At 37.0% G+C, this 23,499-nt stretch overlaps 1 protein-coding gene across 1 annotated transcript; it reads left to right on the top strand.

Annotated features, from left to right (window-relative positions):
- Window positions 1-15,251: 15,251 nt before the first annotated feature.
- Window positions 15,252-20,535, top strand: LOC133533791 (nucleolar protein 58-like). Its single transcript, XM_061872841.1, has 5 exons — window positions 15,252-15,419; window positions 15,666-15,742; window positions 15,823-16,971; window positions 18,173-18,296; window positions 19,916-20,535. Exons 1-5 carry the CDS (start codon window positions 15,375-15,377, stop codon window positions 20,192-20,194), a joined length of 1,674 nt encoding a protein of 557 aa, XP_061728825.1. The 5' UTR covers window positions 15,252-15,374; the 3' UTR covers window positions 20,195-20,535.
- Window positions 20,536-23,499: the final 2,964 nt, after the last annotated feature.

Here is a 23,499-nt window from a genome sequence, read left to right as displayed (position 1 = left end):
CAAGCCTTCTTGAGCTTACTGTGAGGCTTAGTCAATCTGTGAAAGAATGTCCTATAATTTTTATTTATTTATATACCAATTTTAAATCATTAAAAGCAACAAAATATTTTTTTTTTTATGTTTATTTACATTCGAACATAATAATTATATTATAAAGCACATTTAAGTGCAAAATGCCTTCCAGTAACCAATCAAAAGGAACACCAAACCACTGAACCATACATCGTACTACAGAGTAACGCCACTTGAATTGTCTCCTCTAAAATTTACGCCCTAACTTGCCCTCTTTATTGCCCCACTTGGGCAAAGTTGTGGCATAAAATGGGGATCGAACAAAAACGCTTGGTGAACCAAATTGATGTAAAGTTTGGTGTTTATTGTGCCTAGAGGTGCAGCGAAATTATTCCAAGGTACATAAGGTATCCATTTTTTATACATTGTGCAAATCCCACTACGCATAGCAACGCATAAGGCTCTTAATTTCATATCAAATAACATGAAATTTGACAGGAACATTCAAATAACATACGTACGTCTATGCGTCGTATTTCTTTTTTCGTTGCTAGAAGTTGTAAACAAATAAATAATTTAAAACATATAAATTTCAGCAAGTAGAACATTTTCATACCTAACTGCTATTCACTCTGTTAGGAACAAGAAAAAACGAAATTTGGCTCGAAAAATAAGAAGGGGTTTAATAATAGATTGTTAATCAAGTGATGGTGCCTTTCACCCGAGTTAAACACTCAACTTTTCATACCGAATGCGAGGAAACCAATCAAGACAAGCCAAAAAATACTTTTATGTGTATTCCTTTTGGTACCCGCCTTATGAAATCAATGATCAGTAAATTTTAGAACAACGATCAATAGGGAGTATTACTGCAATGTTCTGCCGCCAGAGCGCAGCACTAGCACCTTTTCTAAACCATAGAGTAACGTATACATACTGTGCCTTAATCTGCGTTTTGATAAGTTTTCACAGATAATAAAATATGACATTGATGCATCAAGGCGGTTTGTTTACAAAGGGCCTACCGGTTTAGTTATCTGCCTCTCCATCGCTCGAATATGCAAGAGTGATAGAGAGGTTAGATAACGATATTTCGATTTTCTTGCTTCGCGGTAGACCCTCAGATTATGATGGATTGTAGTAGTGGCGCCCCCTACGCAGAGTTTCGCGTAGTATTCCCTATTGTTCCAGGCGGGGAAATAAATAATATTTTTTCCATTTGTTTCCATCTAGTTCCAGGGACACAGAGGAGTACACAACTTTTCTGCACTAGAGCAGTAACGTATCACTTTCTGCGCACTGTATGGACCAACTACTAGGCATGACTATTTTCAGAGCATAAGATATGAAATAAAATACCCTGTCAGTGAGATAAAATTACCTGTGATTCCGTCGTGGAGCGGGCCCGTTGGATTTTCTGGACCTAATCTTCTTTCTCACAAAATATGTCTCCTATCCAATTACAACAAAATAGAATGGTCATGTAACTAAGATTGTATGGGAGCGGGTTTTTGGCGGCGCGGCGGGTTTGTGTGACTTTTTATATGGAATTCATCGTGTGAGAGCTCAGAACCCCTAGCGTAATTTTATTCGATAGCGTAACGTGACGTACGCGTTTGCGTTAAGTCTCATTTTGTAAGGGATTTCGAAACAGCGCGCCAGGCGGGACGTTTTGGAAATTCAAAATCCCATACAAAATGAGACTTAACGCAAACGCGTACGTCACGTCACGCTATCGAATACATTTACACTAGGGGTACAGTAAATACTTGATTGAGTTTTCGAATGTCACTTACAGGGGAGCTTTCGAATGTCACTTATGGGGAATGCTTCCGGTACTGAATCTGTATGACAAGAACCAGAAGTTTACGGATCCGGTGCTGTTTTCATATAAAAACGGATACTGGGAGCACATTCGATTGGATTTTTCAAATAGCTTGGGTACAGTGACAGCTGTCATCTATCGAAATAAAATGTATAACCTTTAAACTTTTGTCCTGGTTGTAGGTAGATCAACATTCGATTCTGATCTGAGTGAACTGCACCGTGGATATTCACCGGCCAATCGTCTTCATAAAGCACGTGGCTAGGAAGCCACGTGCCATGATTCCGCCAACGTCAAGGTTTTCCTAAACCTTGGTTTAGGAAAACCTTGACGTTGGCGGAATCATCGACAATATCGATGGAGCCATAATACCCAAGGAGTGAAGATGACAGCTGTCGCCGACTCACTGTACCCATACCCAAGCTATATATTTAAATTGTAGTCAGGGTACAACATCGTACATTCTACAAAGTTCAAAGTTATTTATTGTATATAACCCCGAGTCTGTGTTTCCTGAATCTCTTCAAGTCTAGAGTAAATAGGTATCTCATAGGTAAGCGTGCTCCACCGTAGACCGCATCATCACTTACCATCAGGTGTGATCGTGGTCAAACGCCTGCCTATCCTCCATAAAAATATATATATAACAAGAGATCGTATTATTTATTTGTGTGAATAGTAGACAAAATTGAAACTAAAAAGAGAATGACTTATATAATAAATTACAAATAAATAAAAACTAACTTAAAACTAACAAAAAAGTCCCCCAAATCTGTTCCCTGCGAAAGGGTGCCCATAATGCTGGCTACATTCCCCCGTACTATAACTATCCGTATATATAACTACTCTCGTATTCTGTTACAGACATAATACCTAAACGGGTTTGCTATAAAACTTTTAGTGTACAGGTCAGGTAACGTACACTGTGCGATAAAACATATTCCATTGTTTACACAATTCTATAGAACCCATAAACTTTTAATAGAACCTGCACGTTATTGTACTATACGAGTCACAACCTCGAATAACGTTGTGAACATGTTATTATTTAGCATTGCCAACATAAACGCTTTGAAACAAAATTCCAATTAGCCCCCAGTTCCGCCAACATTACAAAACGGATACGCAATAACCAGTGTTGCCATGTGCAAACTAGCAAAACGGCCGTTACACTTCGTTACGGCGTCCAACAGAACTATAAAAGAGAACTTTGTTCGGATTTCAAAGTTTGCGGCGAATCAGGATCTGGTAACTGTGCAAGTTTCCTAAGACGATGATAACTAGTTGGATAATATCCGAAAGATTGGCGTTCAAGTTTACGGTCGCAAAGTTTGAGGAGACCGTTTTGATAGCGTCACAGATAAGCGTAAATGTTTCTTGTTTAATACATTCAACTCTGCTGGGGTTTTAGGAAGGGGTAAATGTCATTTGTAACTGACTTCAGAAAGGACGGTCTATTTATTGGCATTTTCGTTTTTCATGTATGCCCTTGGGAAAACATTTGATGGAGTAAAATTACTGATAAAAACGATAAGGTGCGTTTGATACTGTTTAGTTTATTTTTTTGTTAGTTAATTTAATACCTATACCTATTATAATAAAAATAGAATTAGTATTGTCGCTATGTAACTATATAAACTATTATATTATTATATTTATTATATATTAGCTAGCCTACTGTGCGTAATTTATTTTGGTTAATTTATGTTTCTTTCCTTTTGTCTGTTACCTTCCGTGATTATTTCGCACTCGATGGTCTCATCGGAAGATCAGCGCTGGACGTCTCCAGCAACATGCTGAGATGAGGCCATTTCGTGACACTTTACTCTCACTATGTTCTCTTTATGTATGTTTGTGTGTTTATGAATAAATTAAATTCTATTCTATTAAAAATGCCAGGAAATCCCAAGCTAAGAATTAATAATTGCCAATAATTTGATACCTTAACCCTTGGAGGATTTAACAACTGGAGTGGCCTTTAAGAGCTTACCCCTCTGTCGAAAACGTCGGTCAATGGTCATACGTATTGTATGGACTGACGTTTATCTGACATGGCTATTTGTACGTTACGTACAAATAGGCATACATTTGATGTGCCCCTCCCCCGCAAAAATCGGCAGACTGTTTTATACAGAAAATTTCAGATAAGGCGTCTCCAGTTGTTAAATCCTCCAAGCCTTAACCGAATCATCGATGGGTATTAATCTCGGCTTCAGCCGAATTTTTCGGTCATAAATGTTGTACTGTATTAAATTATTATTATTACCATGCGAATGTATTCAATTTGCAATCCAATTTCTTCATTTGCATAGTCGTAATTGAAATCATTATATTATTTTAATGTTAATTAAATAATTCACTTCACTAATTACCATAAATATCATATAATTCATTATTTAATTCATTGTTCCTCCGCTTAAACGTGTCCTGATTTAAATTTGAGATATTTTAAAATGAAAGTCATACGAAGCCCACATCCAACCGAAATGTTACACCGGAAAAGGGAAATATAAAAAGCGTGTAGTTTTTCAAACGGGTGGAAAACAAAGGCTCAAAAAGCTTTTGGAAAGTTTTCGTTTACCGAGCTGCCATTACTTATGAGCAGTATTCAGATATTAAAATTTGCAATAGTATTTACAGTACATATGGGGCTACTTTATAGCACTAGTGCGAGAAGTAGCATATTACGTTACTGTGTCGAACATTTAAAGGGCCATATGTACTGTAAAACGTTGTACGATACATGTGCGAATAGGTAATTCGCAACTCGTGTCGATTTAAAACACTCCCTTCGGTCGTGTTTTAATATATCGCCACTCGTTTCGAATTTCCTATTTTTCGCACTTGTATCGTAATGTACTATTTTATTGTTTGTTAGTTCGCGTGAAATGCACTACGAAATACTACGAATCATGTCATAAAGCATCTCGCTAGCGCTTATTAGAGAGCGCACTGCGACGGTGGCAAACAAGCATACGGCCTGCATCAGGCAGTAAGCAGTATCTGTAGCCTATGTACGCCTGCAACTCCAGAGGAGTTACATGCGCGTTGCCGTCCCTAACACCCCTCCCTCCCCTCGTTGAGCTCTGGCAACCTTACCGGCAGGAACACAACACTATGAGTATGGTCTAGTGGTATTTGGCTGCGGTTTTCTGTAAGGTGGAATATTTAGAATCAGCCGGTATCCGTAACGGCTAAGTTCGACTATGAACTGATTTCAGCGTTGAAAATTAAAAATATTACCTATTAAACCTCGTATATGTTAGTGGTACATACCTACGCCATTTACCTACTATAAGCCTTTAGCGGTTTGTGGTGTTTTTGTAACCGAACTCGCCATATAAAATACCGCTAAACCGGCCTACGTTGGAAGTATTGTACAGTCGCCATCAGATACATCGGAGCGGCCAAGGTGCTCACAAATATCTGAACACACACTCTAGTGCCTTGACAATTGAAGCGTGTTCAGATATTTGTCAGCACCTTGGCAACTGTACATGTGTGTAACTGTGTAATGGTTAAATACAATGTTTGTAATAATTATTACGAATGAAAAAGACAAAATAAATGAAATAATGAACAGAATAAAAAAAATCGAGTAACTTAGGCGTAGACACTACAGGAAGTACTTTAAGAGGTAACAAATTACGAGTAAGTCCTTTATTTATCCAGTTACTATAATACTCAGGGCGTGGAAACAAGTCTTCGGGCTAACGTAATAAACAATGTAAGGAGCAATATGTCTCGGCGGGCGGCCTTATGATGGAGCGTCAGGTGTTATGCGGTGACATATTATAAATAATGGGGTCTGTGGGTTGTGGGCTCTGGATGTAAGATGGCCACCTACTGAGGCTTATTATTAACAGACTTCAAAGGACTCAATTTGTTTGGGATCTTTGTTTTTACTTTTTTCTTTTTATATCTTAGTCGATTTTTCGCAGATTCGTTTTAGAGAATTCTTTTTTTAATGGCTTCACATATGACCTCGGTCATTATTATCATGTCCGCATTTAAAAAATAAATAAAATAAAAAATATACATTACGAATAGGAAATTCGAAATGAGTGGCTATAAATTAAAACACGACCGAAGGGAGTGTTTTAAATCGACACAAGTTTTTTCGCACCTGTATCGTACAACGTTTTACAGTAAATATGATCCTTTAAATGTTCGACACAGTAACGTAATATGCTAATTTTCGCACTAGTGCGGTAAAGTAGCACCATATGTACTGTAAATAAATATTATATAACATTCTCACCCAGATTGACGGTAAGACCCACGGTAAGCTTAAGAAAGCTTGTGTTGTGGGTACTCAGACAACGATATAAGTATATAATATAAAAATACTTAAATACATAGAAAACACCCAAAACTATGACTTATATAATAATAATAATAATAATTTAGCCTATATACGTCCTACTGCTGGGCACAGGCCTCCTCTTATGTGCAAGAGGGCTTGGGCTATTGGGAGCGTGCACGACTGTCACGCAACCTAGTGTCCACAATTCTAGGGGAAAACGTCAATTCACTACATCTTATAAAACTACTCCAAAACTAAAAACTACTGAACGGATTTTCATACGACTTTCATTTATCAATAGAGTGATTCTTGAGGAAGGCTTAAGTATATAACTTGTTAAGGTTTTGTGTAAATTGTTTGAAATATAACGATGTTGTCGGAAAAAATCACGCTGGCTAGGAGCTTTAATCGAAAACGCTGCCTAATCCGTTTGAGCTATAACAACACAATGTATGATGGGGTTGTTTCTCATTCATAGGTCTACAAAAAAGTCCGCGATGTGAAATGTCTATCTTTTAAGGATAACTTACTATATCCATTCTTAACTTCTAGAAAAAGATCACGTAATATGTGGCATTTGCAAAGCTATTTACCTGGATACATTATTAACAATTATCAAAATAAATACATTAGTTATATTAAGCATTTCATACAGATTACAATGGTCCCTTACACCATACAATTTAAATGAATATTTCAGGAGTAATCGTAAATCAAAGTTTCATTTCGAGCCATATAATTGTACGAAATGTTAAAGACGCTATCCGCAGTTAGTTCAAATTTTTACCACCTTATGCGCTGGGATCGCTTTACTTACCCCCACCACGCACTTCGCACGGTCCCAATAGTCCCCACGCTAGCTCAATGCGGATAGGGGACTTCACATACATCTTTGAATTTGTTCGCAGATGTATGCAGGTTTTCTCACGATATTTTCCTTTACCGAAAAGCTATGACTTAAAATAAAAATATCACGGTATTGCATGTGTAAAGCTTTAGCTATTTTATTTATCATCCGAATTTGAAACTTCGTCTACGGAATGGTCGTTACAAAGTTCGATATTAAAACCGATAACAGTCTTCCATAACTGTACATATTATAGATACATAAAGTTTATTTCCTTTTAATGCCAGATATTTGGCAAATTGCCCATCAGATATACATTTTATTACACAACTTGGCGTACACGATGCAATGAGTTCACGATACAATCAGACGTTAGCTGTATTATGAAACCTCTACAACTTCTGTCCTTCTCACTCTTGAACTGCGAAAGGAGGAGTAAGAGAGACAAAATAATAGTCTATTTTATTGGTAGAACATTTACGTCCTGACCCAGTTGTAATGTAATATTCGGTGCGATAGAAGCCACGCAAGGTGTTAATTTCCGAATGCAATTGTTTTGAATTTATTCTTAATAGGGAGCGTGCATGAACTGTAGGAGGCAGCGCAGGAGCCGTCAGATTTTTGGCGCGAGGCGTAAATGTGATGTTTTTTGTTCCGATGTAGCCCACAAGATGGCAGAACCTACTATGCACAAGAAAACACGTGACGTGTACATGTGCATGTTTATGGTTCCGATTCAGGCCACAAGATGGCAGACCCTCCAACGCGCACGGTCCCTATACGAGCATTAATATTCTTAATACGTATGAAAAAACCGCAGCCAAATAACACTTGACCCTACTCATAGTGTTGTGTTCCTGCCGGTGAGTAAGGTTGCCAGAGCTCAACGAGGGGGGTGGGGTTAGGGTCGGCAACGCGCATGTAACTCCTCTGGAGTTGCAGGTGTACATAGGCTACGGAGACTGCTTACCATCAGGCAGGCCGTATGCTTGATTGCCACCGACGTAGTATAAAAAAAAAAAAAAAAAAAGCGTAAATTGCAAACTTTACAATACACGTGTTTGGGAAATTTGAAGAGGTAACAACAGTAACGCGGTTAGGTAGTATGTATTCTAATTTACAAAATTGTACGATTACTTTTTTATAATAATAAAAACATGCAGTAATGTAGTTTTTATTTTTCATAATGAATATGGTACTACTTTTTGGAGCAAAAACCAACGTGCTTTATTGGCATAAAGCAATTTTTGTTAATCTTGGCAAACATTACAATAAATAAATCATTTATTTTAGACCAAATTGATCCATTTATAGTAATTATGTTAGTGGAACAATACAAAATAAAATAGCGAACCATACACTTATCCCGAGAAAAACTCTCACCTTGAAAACACCTTACACCCAGACATACTTATTTACAGTATGAATTCTCTGGGATGATTTTTCGCCTGAAACTCTAAGCTGTAAAGCAATAGTACATTGTGCAACGAGGGGGGTAAGTGAAACAATGCCTTATTCATCACACATCATACTTGCACGAAAACGATCTTATTTCATGCAGGTGTACTGAAGGAGAAAGGCTATATTGTTCCCGTGAGAGTTATGGATCGTGAAAAAAATATTTGATTGATTAATGTAATTCCCCGGCATTGCAGCGCATCGGGTATGTTTGCGGACGCACACACCGACGGGTTCCACGCCATCATCCGCAAGAGAGTGGCGTCTCTCAAGCGCAGGTTGTCAGGCGGCCCCGGCGCGCTCCTGAATGCATTATCATCCAAATTTGATTGTCCTTTTGTGCAGAAATGGAATGACATTCATATGGGTTTATGACATGCTGCTGCTGACATTTTATTTTTATACTCTATTTAATCTGATTTTAATTTTCATTTGAACTTGATTTTAATTGTGATATTAATTTAATTTATATATTATACTAGTTCATTATTTAATAACAATTTTAATTAATTTATTTGTTTGCGACTGATTATTTATTTAAAATTAATGTAATAATTATACTGTGGATACTAAGTTACTAACATAGTCTTAAAGAAAATTTGTAACTAATTTACATATATGGGTATAATACCTGAAATAAATAGTTCAATTTCAATTTCAATAGTCCTTAAAAATATTTTGACATAATTTTCAATATTGGCTGAAAGCCGTATTGGTCTGTGCCTTCGATGACTAACCTGTCATAGAATGACAATATGGTGGACGAATGTTTGTAAATGTAAATGTCATCGTAATTAACAATTATTTCGCTTAAAGTTTAGTTTTTTCTTCGCAAGTGCTATGAAAAACATTTTGTGTAACTCAGGAGGTAAGAACATTGCAAACTCAAGTCTTTAATGTACTCCAGCCTGCGGCTGTCGTGAATTTAAAGCCTCGTTTGCAAATGGTCACTTACCTTTCGTTGTACAATGTACTATTGTTTAACAACTTAGTGTTTTAGGCGAAAATATCATCTCAGATAATTCATACTATTATGCACTTCAAAATTTAGTTACTTTTTACATATTTTGTCCCACTCTCTAGAATTATGTTTTAGACCTTGACTTGTACAAGCCAATAGGTCGAACTATAAAGAAAAGTCCATAAAATACAAAACGCTATTCAGCTAGGTGCTAAACCGTTTTACAAAGCCACTCAGGAACCCATTTCCTAAACCAATCGAAACTAATTTCCTGAGCCGGATTAACTTGGCCATTATTTGAGATTCCAGCTTCAATATTAAACGGATATTTAGTCGAGAATTGTGCGGGATAATAATTACTGGTGTAATGTAAATTTGAGAGCGCTTGTAGCCTTCATTCAGGCCAATTCGAACGTCCACTGATATGGCGCCGTTTATTTATTAAGTAAGATGATTTAGGGGTGAGGGGGGATGTAGTTTTCATAGTTCTTACCTAAGATCTCAAAGATGTAATAATTTTCAAATTCTCATAAAATTAAGACGTTTAAGATAATACTTCCACACTCTGTGTCAAACATCGGTACAGATTTAGCTTAAACGGGCTCCAGTACCTTTGTAGGAACAATAAACGTTTAATTATTTATTTATTTTAAACACTAAGACAAACGACACTTGTATTCATTTTTTCTTTTAGATTAGTAAGTAAGGGAGGGGATATGCCTATTCTTATTTTTCAGTGCATAGGAGTGGGTCAAAAACTATCAAAAATTGCCCGCGGCAATACACGGACAAATTACGAGCGAAATGCACGATAATTGAATGACAACACTCCTCTGATGGGACTGGCACCGGTAATGAGATGGTATTGAAAAATTCCGTAGGGGTACTAGGCGACGACAACCAAGTAAGCCAACCTTATGGGGTTAGCCAACCCCATCGATTTAGCCTCAAACTAAGCCTAGTTTGAGGCAAAATCGATCTGTGTAAGATTGTGCGGAAATATTTATTTAGGTAAACTGTACTCGCAGATGGCCAAGATACAGGCTCAGCCTAGTTTGGTCACTGAGGTATAGTGTTATTTTTTTATACTACGTCAGTGGCAAACAAGCATACGGCCCGCCTGATGGTAAGCAGTCTCCGTAGCCTATGTACGCCTGCAACTCCAGAGGAGTTACATGCGCGTTGCCGACCCTAAACCGTCCCCCTCGTTGCGCTCTGGCAACCTTACTCACCGGCAGGACCACAACACTATGAGTAGGGTCTAGTGTTATTGGCTGCTGTTTTCTGTAAGGTGGAGGTACTTCCACAGTTGGGCTCTGCTTGACTGGAATGACATCCGCTGTGCTGTGCCCTACCACACAAAGCGAGATGACATTCACAATGCCCATACCTCTCTTTTGGACGTAGTTTAAGGACGTACCCGGGTCCAATAGTGTATTATATTTGTGAAACTTGTTTTTGTGAAATAAATCATTTTGTATTCGTATTTATTTATCCTACACTGTGCATTTAAGGGTTACGTAACGTTGCGGTTGAAAACTATTCGTTATTGGGTTGCCCCGTGTGAGAAAGATCTTAAATTAAAACCGCACAAGGGTCGACAGCCGCTGGGGGCTATTAGCTGTATCGACAAGATACATGGGTTATATGACCTTGAGGTATCGACGATCCCCGCGAGGCATACACGGCTCGAATACTTGAATTTTGTAGAAGCCGTACGTTGTTCTACTTTAAAAATGGTATTCTACGCTACATTTCAGGGTTGAAAATGTGTAGAAAGTTACAGTTGAAAACTATTCTTATTTGGGTTGCCCTGTCGTTTCGCAACGTTTGGGTCGACAGACGCTGGAGGCTATTAGCTGTATTGATAAGGGGTTATAATTATGACCTTGGACTTTGACTGGGAGGCATACACGAGTCGATTTACCTTGAGTTGTGTAAAGACCATATGTTATTATATTTGAAAAATTGTGAAATGATGGGCAATCTGACAGACAGACATACATAAAACAGTATTGTTGCCTAAGCTGAGACATAGACCCTTCATTCTGTGCTCTATGCTTAGTGCTCATTTAGTAATAAGTAGAAAACAATGGACAACAGGCAGTTTTAACAACAAATAAGTTTATGGCATATTTTTGTAGATTAGCTTTTATCGCTGGATGTACTTTTTTTTCAACAGGCAACTAATATACTAATCGAGACAATTCTAACAAACCCAAACACAATTAGGTTGCGTTGTTTTATCACCGATTTCCTATGTCCACCTCCTGTGTCCATTATCAGATCAGTTTAATGGTACCATAATATTGCATTGTCACTTAATTTACAAATGTCTGTATCTGAAGTTTCAGCTCAATTGAACAATGAGAAGTGGGTCTAATTAAGCGTGTAAGATTTAATCTGGAAGGCATTCATACAATCATTGCAAGTCAAATAAAAACTTGTAAAACGCTATTCTGTGTGATTAAAAAAGTAATGGAAACTATAAAATATCTCGGTAGGTTTTCCTACCACATAATACCTCCCTATCCCCTGAAGGTTGTAGTGTTCGACAGCAGAAGAGGTCGACGAGGGTAGACCCGCTGGGATTCACAGGTTCGAAGTGAAAAGTATTTAACAATACCAGCTGATTTACATTTTCTTCACAATCGAACAAATAATAGATACTTTTGCGAAAAACGTCTGGTCAGCTGTAACTCAGATATAATGAATGAATGAATGAATGGAAATCTTTATTTCATGCAACTACTGGCCCATAGATAAATACCTTAAAACTAAAATATATATTACAGTACATATGGGGCTACTTTATAGCACTAGTGCGAGAAGTAGCATATTACGTTACTGTGTCGAACATTTAAAGGGCCATATGTACTGTAAAACGTTGTACGATACATGTGCGAATAGGTAATTCGCAACTCGTGTCGATTTAAAACACTCCCTTCGGTCGTGTTTTAATTTATCGCCACTCGTTTCGAATTTCCTATTTTTCGCACTTGTATCGTAATGTACTATTATAACGATAAATAAATGAATAAAATAAAATATATTATAAAACTAAACACTACAAATCACATTATGGTTGCGATGCATTACGCAACCCCGCAGTATCAGGGAGCCGACCTCGGAACCGCCGAAACGTGACACCCTTCGGCCAAAACTCCTCCTTGTTGAAGGTCGCTATAAGTAGGTACAGTCGAGTTCACGAAAATCTTAACTAGCCAACGTTCTACTTTTTTTTTTGCCCTCCGGCCGGGAAGCGGCAACTTTCCGCCCGCTGCGCTAACCGAAATAGCTGGCTTTTGAGGCTCCGTCGAACAGACAAATAGTAGGTATACTAAATACTATACACACCTCGGTCATTAATAGCAAAGCTTCAGATCACATGCTTGTCGACCTTGGCTTCACCTCGGCTGACAATTACATAGGACCTGTTTGCATTTGTGTTCTTAATAAATTAAAAAAAAATCTATGAGTCATTTCTGACTTTACTACCCCTCTAAGATTATAGTGTATTGCAGTGCATAACTCTCAACTCGTGTATGCAGTAGTAATAGTTCAAAATTGACTTAAAAGTAGTGAACAAATAAAAAACATTTGATGGGAGAAAACCTGAAAACCAAGAGCACTCATGCTAATGTCTTTCTTATTTACGCCTTTCATAATTACGAAAATAATTATAATAGTCACAAATACAAATAGATTATACACAGCAACAAGCACTATACACAAATTATTTATACATGAAAGTTTTGAAATTAAAAAGGGGAAAATGAATATTTTAAAATATTTTATATACTTGACATTCAAATTTCGAATAACTTATTGCCTATTCTTTAAACCTAAAAGCCACCTACGCCTCTTTACTCTAAAAGCTCTACGCTTCACAAATCCAAAATAAATACGCATTCAAAATATTCAACACACAAAATAATCACGTTCTTGCTCCGTCCCAATCCAGACGCTCACCGCTCGATGGAATCCATTCACCAGTTCATTCGCTCAATCATTCACTCCGAGAATCATTCGCTCTAAAGTGGATGCACGCTTTTATGCAGAATTATTGAATTTTCCGAATTCAAATAACGTCGTCGGCGAGATAAAATTCCATTTGGCACAGCAAGTGATGTATAGAGCGGGAATACATATAAATTATTATATTTATTTGTTTTGTATTCCCTCGGTTGATTCTCCTGAATAAATAACGATGGAAAGTATTGAGGCAAATGTTTGGAATAGAATATTTACTTTACTTAATAAGCTTCCATTGCGGGCAAATGTAACATATTGACATAACTTGATGGCTTGAGAAACTGATTACCGAAGTAAAAGATATATGTACTGAAATAGTTATTTACGATAAGTGCAGAAAATGGGTAATTCGCAATGAGTGGTGATCAATTAAACACCACCGAAGGGAGTGTTTTAACTTTAAACCGACACGAGTTGCGAATTGCCTATTCGCACGTGTATCGTACAACGTTTTACAGTACATATGGCTCTTTAAAGTTTCGACATATGCACGGACAGTGCTCACGCCTGCACACGTGTGGGAAAGTAGCACCATATGTATTATAAAAGAAATTTATAACATAAACCTACATTTCCAATAAGCCCGATCAAAATCAAAATATGTCATTAGTCGAATTACCAACATAAAAATCGCCGAGTGCGCCATCTACAAAGAGAAAACTTGGTAAAATTATAAAAGCTAACAATAGATGGCGCTGTTTATGATTTTCACTATATAAAAATATTAAATGAAGAATGTGAACAGTGAACAGTAAAACTGACACAAAAGATCATCATGCTCTCGCTTGATTGTATTGTTTTAGTTAATTTTGGTTTTGGTCACTTAGAGACTTTATACACCTCTAAGATTTTAGTTTATTTTATTTTTAATTGATTTTATATGTAAAGATACCAATAAGTACCTATTTTTAATGATTCTGGCACTTAGAGACTTATATCTCTAATTCATAAATATATGGTTCTATAGTAGGTATATAAAAAAAATAAAATAAAAAATATTTTTACTGTCTTAATACAAAGATAAGTAATAGAGTTAGACCAAACTGAGTTGGCAGCAATTTTGATAGCCAAATCGGTTTAAGTAATATTTTAAACGTCAAACTTTTATTTTATTTAATATGTAATGACATTTTAATAACACTGTATAGGGCTGTAACCGCGAAAATCGAAGTTCGTCAATTGCGGGCATTTGTCTCTGTCACTCTAATTACGTCTTAGTCAGAGTAAAAGAGCAAGATCCCTGCAATTTGCGAATCTCGGTTTTGGCGGTAGGCCCCCAGTCTGGGGATATCAAAACCGCTCCCAACTTAGCTTGGTTAACTCTTACTTACGTAGGTATACCTAATCATAGAATAAGTTAGTACCTACATTAACTCAAACCGAAAAAATGCCGTTTCCCATCCGTAGCTAGCGTATTAGTGGACGTGGATAAAAATAAAATAAAATAAACAGTAATGTTACGTTATTGTTATTGAGTTATCACTATTACGTCCATTGAGGTATTATAGTACACCTATGTCAGTGATTACGTCACGTTGTTGTCACACTGTGCTTGAGAGGGTTAAAAAATAGAGCACCTAAGTCTACTTGAACTTACTAGGCTAAAATATTGATAAAATTAAAACGCACAAGTCCAATATAAATCAGTAAATTTTATTTAAATTATTCAGGATTTAATAATATATTCCCAATAATAAAACAATGCAATTTTAATAAATAAAATGTTTTTACATTTGAGCTTGAAATTTTTGCGCAGTGCGCATCGTAGTTATTTCAACCTGGCAACACTATCCTTTATCTGTCAGTCAAACGAGTCCGCGTTTCTTAGCGGAGGGTTTCTTGCCGCTTTCGTGTGTTTAATTAAATAATATCTAAATGTGCTCATAAATAAATGAAATACTATTTCAGTGTGAATTAATTTGTTTTCAACATGTTGATTCTGTTCGAAACCCCGGCGGGCTACGCAATTTTCAAGGTAACAAGCACCACACGTGTGGATTCTAACCTCACAATGTTGGCGTATTTTTATCAAAATCGGTGTGAAATACGGCGTATGTTGCAGTGAAAGTTCGTGTTAACACTCAAATAACATATTACTTAGATGTTTTTGTAATTTAATTTAAGTTGTAGGCAAAAAATAGGTCATTGTTTACTATCAAGTTTGCCATAGAATCACAAGGTTATGGTCTCAGTTTTAAATCATATTTTTTGTTTGTTATAGTTGCTGGACGAGTCCAAGTTGTCAGAAATCAATGATTTGTACCAGGAATTCAACACTCCTGAGGGAGCATCAGCAGTGTAAGTTAAATTGATTACTCCTTTATAGATTTTTATTTTGAATTGAATTTTTCTTAGCTTACATTTTGATTTCATTTCAGTGTCAAACTAAAGAACTTCATCAAGTTCGAGGATACAACAGAGGCTTTAGCTGCCACTACAGCCGCCATTGAAGGCAAAATTTCAAAGCCATTAAAGAAAGCCTTAAAGAAATATGTCTCTAAGGACATCCAAGATCAGTTACTGGTTGGAGATGCTAAACTAGGCAGTGCCATTAAGGAGAAATTTGATTTACAATGTGTTGCTAACTCAAACGTCCAAGAATTGCTGAGATGCATTCGCTCACAGATGGACAGTCTGCTTGCTGGGCTGCCAAAAAAAGAAATGACAGCTATGGCACTCGGTTTAGCCCATTCTCTATCCCGTTACAAGCTTAAGTTCTCTCCTGACAAGATTGACACCATGATTGTGCAAGCGCAGTGCCTCCTCGATGACTTAGACAAGGAGCTCAATAACTACATCATGAGATGCCGTGAATGGTACGGCTGGCATTTCCCCGAGCTCGGCAAAATCATCACTGACAACACACTCTTTGTCAAAATTGTCAAACTTATCGGGACCCGTGATAATGCTTCTAAAACTGATCTGTCAGATATCTTACCTGAGGATTTGGAAGAGAAGGTAAAGGAGGCTGCAGAGATTTCCATGGGCACAGAGATCTCGGATGATGACATTTTGAATATTCAGAATCTCTGTGATGAGATCATTTCTATCACTGACTATAGGACACATCTGACTGATTACTTGAAAGCCCGTATGATGGCCATGGCTCCCAACCTGACAGTTTTAATCGGAGAGCACATTGGAGCGCGCCTTATCGCTCATGCAGGCTCATTAATGAACCTAGCCAAGCACCCAGCTTCAACAATACAGATCTTTGGTGCCGAAAAGGCCTTATTCAGAGCTTTAAAGACTAAGAAAGACACTCCAAAATATGGTTTAATTTACCACGCTCAGCTAGTAGGTCAGTGTAGTACTAAGAACAAGGGAAAGATGTCTCGCATGCTGGCAGCAAAGGCAGCGTTAGCAACCAGAATGGATGCATTCGGAGAAGATGTGTCATTTGAGTTGGGGGCGGGGCATAAGGTGAAGTTGGAAAATAAGCTGCGGTTGCTAGAAGAGGGCAACTTGAGAAGGATTAGTGGAACAGGCAAAGCTAAGGCCAAGTTTGAGAAATATCACAGCAAATCGTAAGTACACATTTTTTTATTTACAATACAATACTATTGCACACTTCAATACAATGAATATTGTTATTTGTGGTCTTATTGCTAAAAAGCAATCTCTTCTAGACAAACTTATTTTAAATTTTCTGGACCCATTTTTTTGTCCTTTTATTCTTAGAGCTAATATTTAATATGAACTGTTTTTACCATTTAACTTTCTGATGTACCAAAGATGTAAGAGGGAAAGTTGATAAAGAAACTGCCTATTTTTTGTTATTTACAATATTTTTTTAGGAAATTTCGTTTCCTTTAAACACGACAGCACCTATGTCTTCATGTAACATAATTTCTTTGTTAGTTTTAAAAATTTACAGATTTTATTTTTATTTTATTTATTTGTTTCTCCCTTACAACTATTTTTACAGGTTACGAAGCCTAATAGAATAGTTCAACTATTCAAACAATCTCATATATTACTTAAATATACATATATAAATAAAAATATTTTTTTAAATATTTTTTTTTACTTATATAAAAAGTAATTTAATGTTGCATATAGCGTTGTTGTAACACAGGCATTACATTTAATTCCACCAAACAATTGCAAACTGTGACATATCAATATCATTTCGAACATTGATCGTGCAAGATAGTACTTACTATTAGTAGCAAATGTATACACTCATACTAAACACTAATCAATATGTAAACAGGCCCTAAGGCAAAGTCTATACGCTCGTAATGGCCTTATAAGATAAAAATAAATTATTGATTATCTCCAAAATGGAGTTAATTAGAATACTGGTCTTAGAGAAAGTTACTTAATTTAACCTTTTCAACGCTTCCACACGTGTCAAGAAATGCCATGGACGCCAAAAAGTTAACTGGTGAAGAGCGAATATGAAGCTTAACTGACAGTAGGAAAGTCGCTTTGACAACGTCCGCCATAGCCTTTTTAATGGTCATTGGCGTCGCGGGCACGACAGACGATGACCGTTTTAGTGGTCTTTGGCGTTGAAAAGGTTAAGATCAGGAATGTATCCTTGAAATTAATAGAAATCTAAAAAAACACGGTGTATATATAATTATGCCTTTAACATAAAATGAATAATGCTGACTTTGTGAATTAATTCATACAAAACGAAAACAAGTCAATATTTTCAGCTTAAGTTGAGACATAACATAAACTTTGTAAGGTGAACTTTAACTCTTAATTTCTTTCTAGTGAGGTGTTCCAATATCCGGTGGCAGCGGACAGCACCCTGGAAAGAAAGCCAGTGAAGAGGGAACACTCTCCGGAACCTGAGACCTCTACAAAAAAAATCAAATTAGAAGATGGGGCCAATGACGTGAGTATTTTGTAGTTTATTTATTTAACCTTTATTGCACAATACAAAAAAGTACAAATGGCGGACTTAATGCCTTAAGGCATTCTCTACCAGTCAACCATTGGGCCAAACAGAAACTAACCAACAAAGTTTTAACTAGTCTTCTTTGTAATTTTATAAACCAGACGGGTAAAAAAATGTTTGGTGTTATTTCTGATGACCAAAAACAGAACAAAACTAGATAGGGGCAGGGTAAGCTATGATAGCGCCATCTAGGCAAACCTATACCAGTAGTGTTGATTAGGTTGGCCGATGGAGGTATTTTACAGATGGCGCCAGCATAGGTTTCCTGTCAATACCTAGATTGTACCTCTAAAAAATCTTTTTATTTTCTCTTTAAGCTAAATTTCATAAAACATAACTAGGGACAGGGGAAACCTACGCTAGCGCCATCTATGCAAACTTGACAGCTGCCAAGCCCATTTATTTGTCTTTATAGCTTGGGTTACAGGCTGCATTTTTAGGGTTCTGTAGCCAAATGGCAAAAAACAACCCTTATAGATTCGTCATGTCCGTCTGTCTATCCGATTATGTCACAGCCACTTTTTTCCGAAACTATAAGAGCTATACTGTTCAAACTTGGTAAGTAGATGTATTCTATGAACCGCATTAAGATTTTTACACAAAAATATAAAAAAAAAAAACAATAAATTTTGGGGGTTCCCCATACTTAGAACTGAATGAAACTCAAAAAATCTTTTTCATCAAACCCATACGTGTGGGGTATCTATGGATAGGTCTTCAAAAATTATATTTTCTATGGTATCTATGGATAGGTCTTCAAAAATATATTTTCTAATATCAATTTTTTTCTAAACTGAATAGTTGGCGCGAGAGACACTTCCAAAGTGGAAAAATGTGTCCCCCCCCTGTAACTTCTAAAATAACAGAATGAAAAATCAAAAAAAAAAAATGATATACATTACCATGCAAACTTCCACCGAAAATTGGTTTGAACGAGATCTAGTAAGTAGTTTTTTTTGATACGTCATAAATGGTACGGAACCCTTCATGGGCCAGTCCGACTCGCACTTGGCCGCTTTTTTGAACGCTACGCCTATCGGGTGCAGCGCGCCATTTTGAACCTTGTTGGAATGTACTAAGGTTGATTTTGGGCTGTAGCCGCGTCAGCGGGGCGTTACTTCTTTCGGATATTCTCGGCTCCCTTCGGCTGAGCATTGCTCCGGGCAATTATTAGGGTCCCTATGCGTGCACGACCACAGATAAGATAATGACTCGAATTTTGACAACCCTCAATAGGCGAAACATTAGAAAGGGACAGCATTATTCGTCCTTGAATCGCTGTCAAACTTCGGTTTTGTAGGAAGTGTCATTTCTGTACGGTAGTACAGTCACGTCTGAAAATATCGGTACGAAAAATGTGCCAAAAATATGTATACACTACCTTAATGTATGGGTAATATAGTCGTGCATACATATTTTGGCACTTTTTTCGTATCGATATTTTCAGACGTGATCGTACTATTGTTTATTCTGTGGCCCCGTGCGTCGGTTGACGTGGTTGGCGGTCAATGGGCCAACTTTCTTTTGTAGTTATGTAATATTACTTTTTGTCGCAGGTCACACCGAAGATCAAAAAAGAGAAAGTCAAGGAAGAGCCCACCGAAGAACCAGCCGAGCCCACCTCAGAGAAGAAAAAGAAGAAAAAAAAGAAATCCCTAGACGCTTCTCAGGCCGACACCACCATGGAGAATGATGAGGTGGACGCTCCGACACCCAAGAGTGGTAAGAAGAAGAAGTCTCAGGCTGACACGACCGTGGATAATGGTGAGGTGGACGCTCCTACACCGAAGAGTGAGAAGAAGAAAAAAAAGAAGAAGAGTATCGCAGAGGAATAGGTAGCTCTGTAGAGTATTTTGAAATGAAGGCTTGAGCGCGCTCCATACAGAATATTTGGTACTTGATTATTAAGAGGAAAGAGGACGGGCGTTACTCCATACAAACGTAGTTCCCATTTTCCTCTCTAATGATAATATGGATTTTTTTTACATTATTTGATGTATATTAGCTATGCCCCTACGTTGGCCGCCGCCGACCCTACACTCCGCATCCTCGTTGAGCTCTGGCACCCTTACTCACTTGCAGGAACACACTATGAGTAGGGTCTGTTTTTTTTGCATCTTAAATAGTATTGTTGTAAACTATAAAGACTCACATTGCTATTTCTATCTTTTTTTTTTTAAATAAAAGTTGGTTGAGAAAATTAATTTGTATGGAACGCGTGAACAATTCAAAAGGATGCATTTTTATTACGGGTCCATACTGCCCTGGTGCGGCAGACTGTATTATCATACTAAATAGACTCAAGGTAGCACAAGTTTCCTATAGGTTAATTTTGTTAATTTTATAACAGTTCTTTCATGAAAACAAATCCTATTACATGTAGCTAGAAAACACTGAAGAGGAAAGTGGAGCACTCGTGCGAAATCGCCTTTTCGTAAAAACGTAGTCCGTAGTCTCATTTTCTTCTCTGGATATTAACATTATTGAATATATTTTGACACAATTGGTTGTATATCAACTACAGCTGTGCTCCTACGTTTAATTTTTATGATTTTTTTAATTATTATAAGCTTCAAGCAACACCGGCTTCCGACACGTCATTTTTTTCTAAACTGAATAGTTTGCGCGAGAGACACTTCCAAAGTGGTAAAATGTGTCCCCCCCCCCCCCTCGTAACTTCTAAAATAACAGAATGAAAAATCTAAAAAAAATATATGATATACATTGCCATGCAAACTTCCACCGAAAATTGGTTTGAACGAGATCTAGTAAGTAGTTTTTTTTAATACGTCATAAAATTAAAAAAAAAAAAAATTAAAAATTTGTGTCCCCCCCCCTCTAACTTCTAAAATAACAGAATGAAAAATCTAAAAAAAATATATGATATACATTACCATGCAAACTTCCACCGAAAATTGGTTTGAACGAGATCTAGTAAGTAGTTTTTTTAATACGTCATAAATGGTACGGAACCCTTCATGGGCGAGTCCGACTCGCACTTTGCCGCTTTTTTGCACACAGCCGCACTTCTTATTCACTACATACAAAATCCAATCTGTAATGACGACACAAATACATAGAAAATGACACACGTCAAAGACAAATCTTGCAGTCCTTGATCTCTTTTTGTGTACGGACGAGTCACAACATGCACCGCCATAGGTACAGTTGTACCTATGCTTTGGCAGAGGGGAAATAGTATGAATGCCGTCTCCCTTCCCTGTGTTGCTCGAAGAAGAGTTAGGAGCATTTAAAATTTGGTATAAATGAAATTGGTATTGGTTTTTCGCTCCAAATTATGCAAAGATATTTTCTATAATTGTTAATATCCAGAGAGGTAAATGGGGACTACGTTTGTATGGAGAAGCAGTCGTCCCCTTTCCTCTTAAGGCCTGTGCACACTGGACGTGTGTGCGTAGACGTGTCTTTAGACAGGGTGTTACCACACTAATCGATCGATGGCATCGATTGACGTTGACATGGAACAGTCGACGTCGATCGATTTGTCTAGGTAGAAACTATCGATCGATGTCGACTCCATGTCGACGTCGATCGATGCCATCGATCGATTGGTGCGGTAACATCCTAAGGCGCAAGGCACACTGCATCGGATTAGCTCAACATGCGAGCGGGATGTCGCTATAATACGCGCATAGCGTTGTCTCGCTCAAACATCGGAGCAACGTGCGAATCGAATGCAGTGCCATGCGCCTAAAAGGTACCCTACAATATTAAGATTTTCTGTAATGAGCCGTATAATATGCCATAGAGTTATGTTAGCTGTTTATTTCTGTTCGATGTAAGTGGAAATTACATTAAGTTGGAAATGCCTCACAGAAGTGAGTTTATAGAAATATAAATTTTACTTTAGTATTGAAGTTTTTCATTTACTAAAATATAATAACCTTTATTTACAGAACAAAGAACAGTAGCACATTTTTTTTTTTTTTTTTTTAATTTCATTACATTATTTCTCTATTATCTCCCATCTTTCGTATTCTTTGCCTGCTTGCCCTTCGGCAAAGGCCTCCTCCAACCTTCTCCACTCTCTCCGATCTATTGCCAGTCTGCTCCAGGTGGGTAAGTAATGAAACGTATACGTACTTATGGTATATTCCATAGAACATATAAACTCTAATAGTATAATATTTAAAAGTATAACATTCACTATGAATAACGATTATAACGAATAACAACGAAAAATATAATTTCATAATTAACAACATCCTTTAAGTATACTATCATTTATGATAAAATTCATGTAATATAATGTTGAATTAATATAACTTTAAAAATATAAAACAAACATTACCAATAATAATATAAAAAAGTAACATACTAATAAACGCCAAACTTTCTCTCTTTTCTGTCTATTATTTCTCTCCATTAGGTACCCATGTTTCTCTCTATTCCCCGACAAACTTTGTCTCTAAAATCTGTAGGGTTATGAGTAGAAACTAAAATAGTAACACAAAAAGTTTTATACGAAAATCAATAAAAAATAATAAGTCAGTTCAATTAGCTCGCAGTTCACCTAACACGCTCCTCCTCGCTTCGCTCGTCGTCGCACCTATCTATACTCTGTCAAACAATACTCTTCCGTGACAGTATCTACACGCTCTGCTGCTTTATATTCAAATATTATTTAAAATGTTATTCGACATTTAGATATGTATACTAAATCTAGATTATTTCAAACGGAATTATTTCTTATGCTCGTTAGGCGAAACAATGATATATTTTATGTATGTTATATCATTATGAGCTTATACTTTTTGAAAATAGATAATTCGTACATTATACTTAACGTTATTATACGTTATGTACGTTTGTAAAGTAAAATTATACCAAACGTGCGTATACGTTTCATGACGCACCCGCTCCAGGTACGGCCAGCTGCGCGATGTCATCATACCATCTCATTAGAGGTCTCTTTGCCCCTCTCTCTCCCTCTCTTGGGTACCATTGGGTGACTCGCTTTTTCATTTACTACCAAAGATTAGTATTTTTCAAACTCTACTGACAGGTGTCATTTCAATACAGTTTTGCGAGATTTGGCGTTTTTAGGTTATAAATATGGAGATGACTCCTGTGACCCACTTCACCCAACCCATTGAGTTTGAAAAGTACTATACAATAC

Source organism: Cydia pomonella, unplaced genomic scaffold (assembly GCF_033807575.1).
Source record: "Cydia pomonella isolate Wapato2018A unplaced genomic scaffold, ilCydPomo1 PGA_scaffold_205, whole genome shotgun sequence".
In the NCBI taxonomy this organism is placed as follows: Eukaryota; Metazoa; Arthropoda; class Insecta; order Lepidoptera; family Tortricidae; genus Cydia; species Cydia pomonella.
The sequence above is the reverse complement of the archived record's forward strand: the minus strand, read 5'-3'. Positions and strand labels throughout refer to the sequence as shown.

What these genes read in the sequence shown, in the direction of transcription:
- LOC133533791 (XM_061872841.1), top strand. Translation starts at nt 15,375, where the DNA reads ATGTTGATTCTGTTCGAAACCCCGGCGGGCTACGCAATTTTCAAG. An exon ending in GAGAAATATCACAGCAAATC is followed by an intron (nt 16,972 to 18,172) that starts GTAAGTACACAT and finishes ATTTCTTTCTAG; the next exon opens with TGAGGTGTTCCAATATCCGG. An exon ending in TAGAAGATGGGGCCAATGAC is followed by an intron (nt 18,297 to 19,915) that starts GTGAGTATTTTG and finishes TTTTTGTCGCAG; the next exon opens with GTCACACCGAAGATCAAAAA.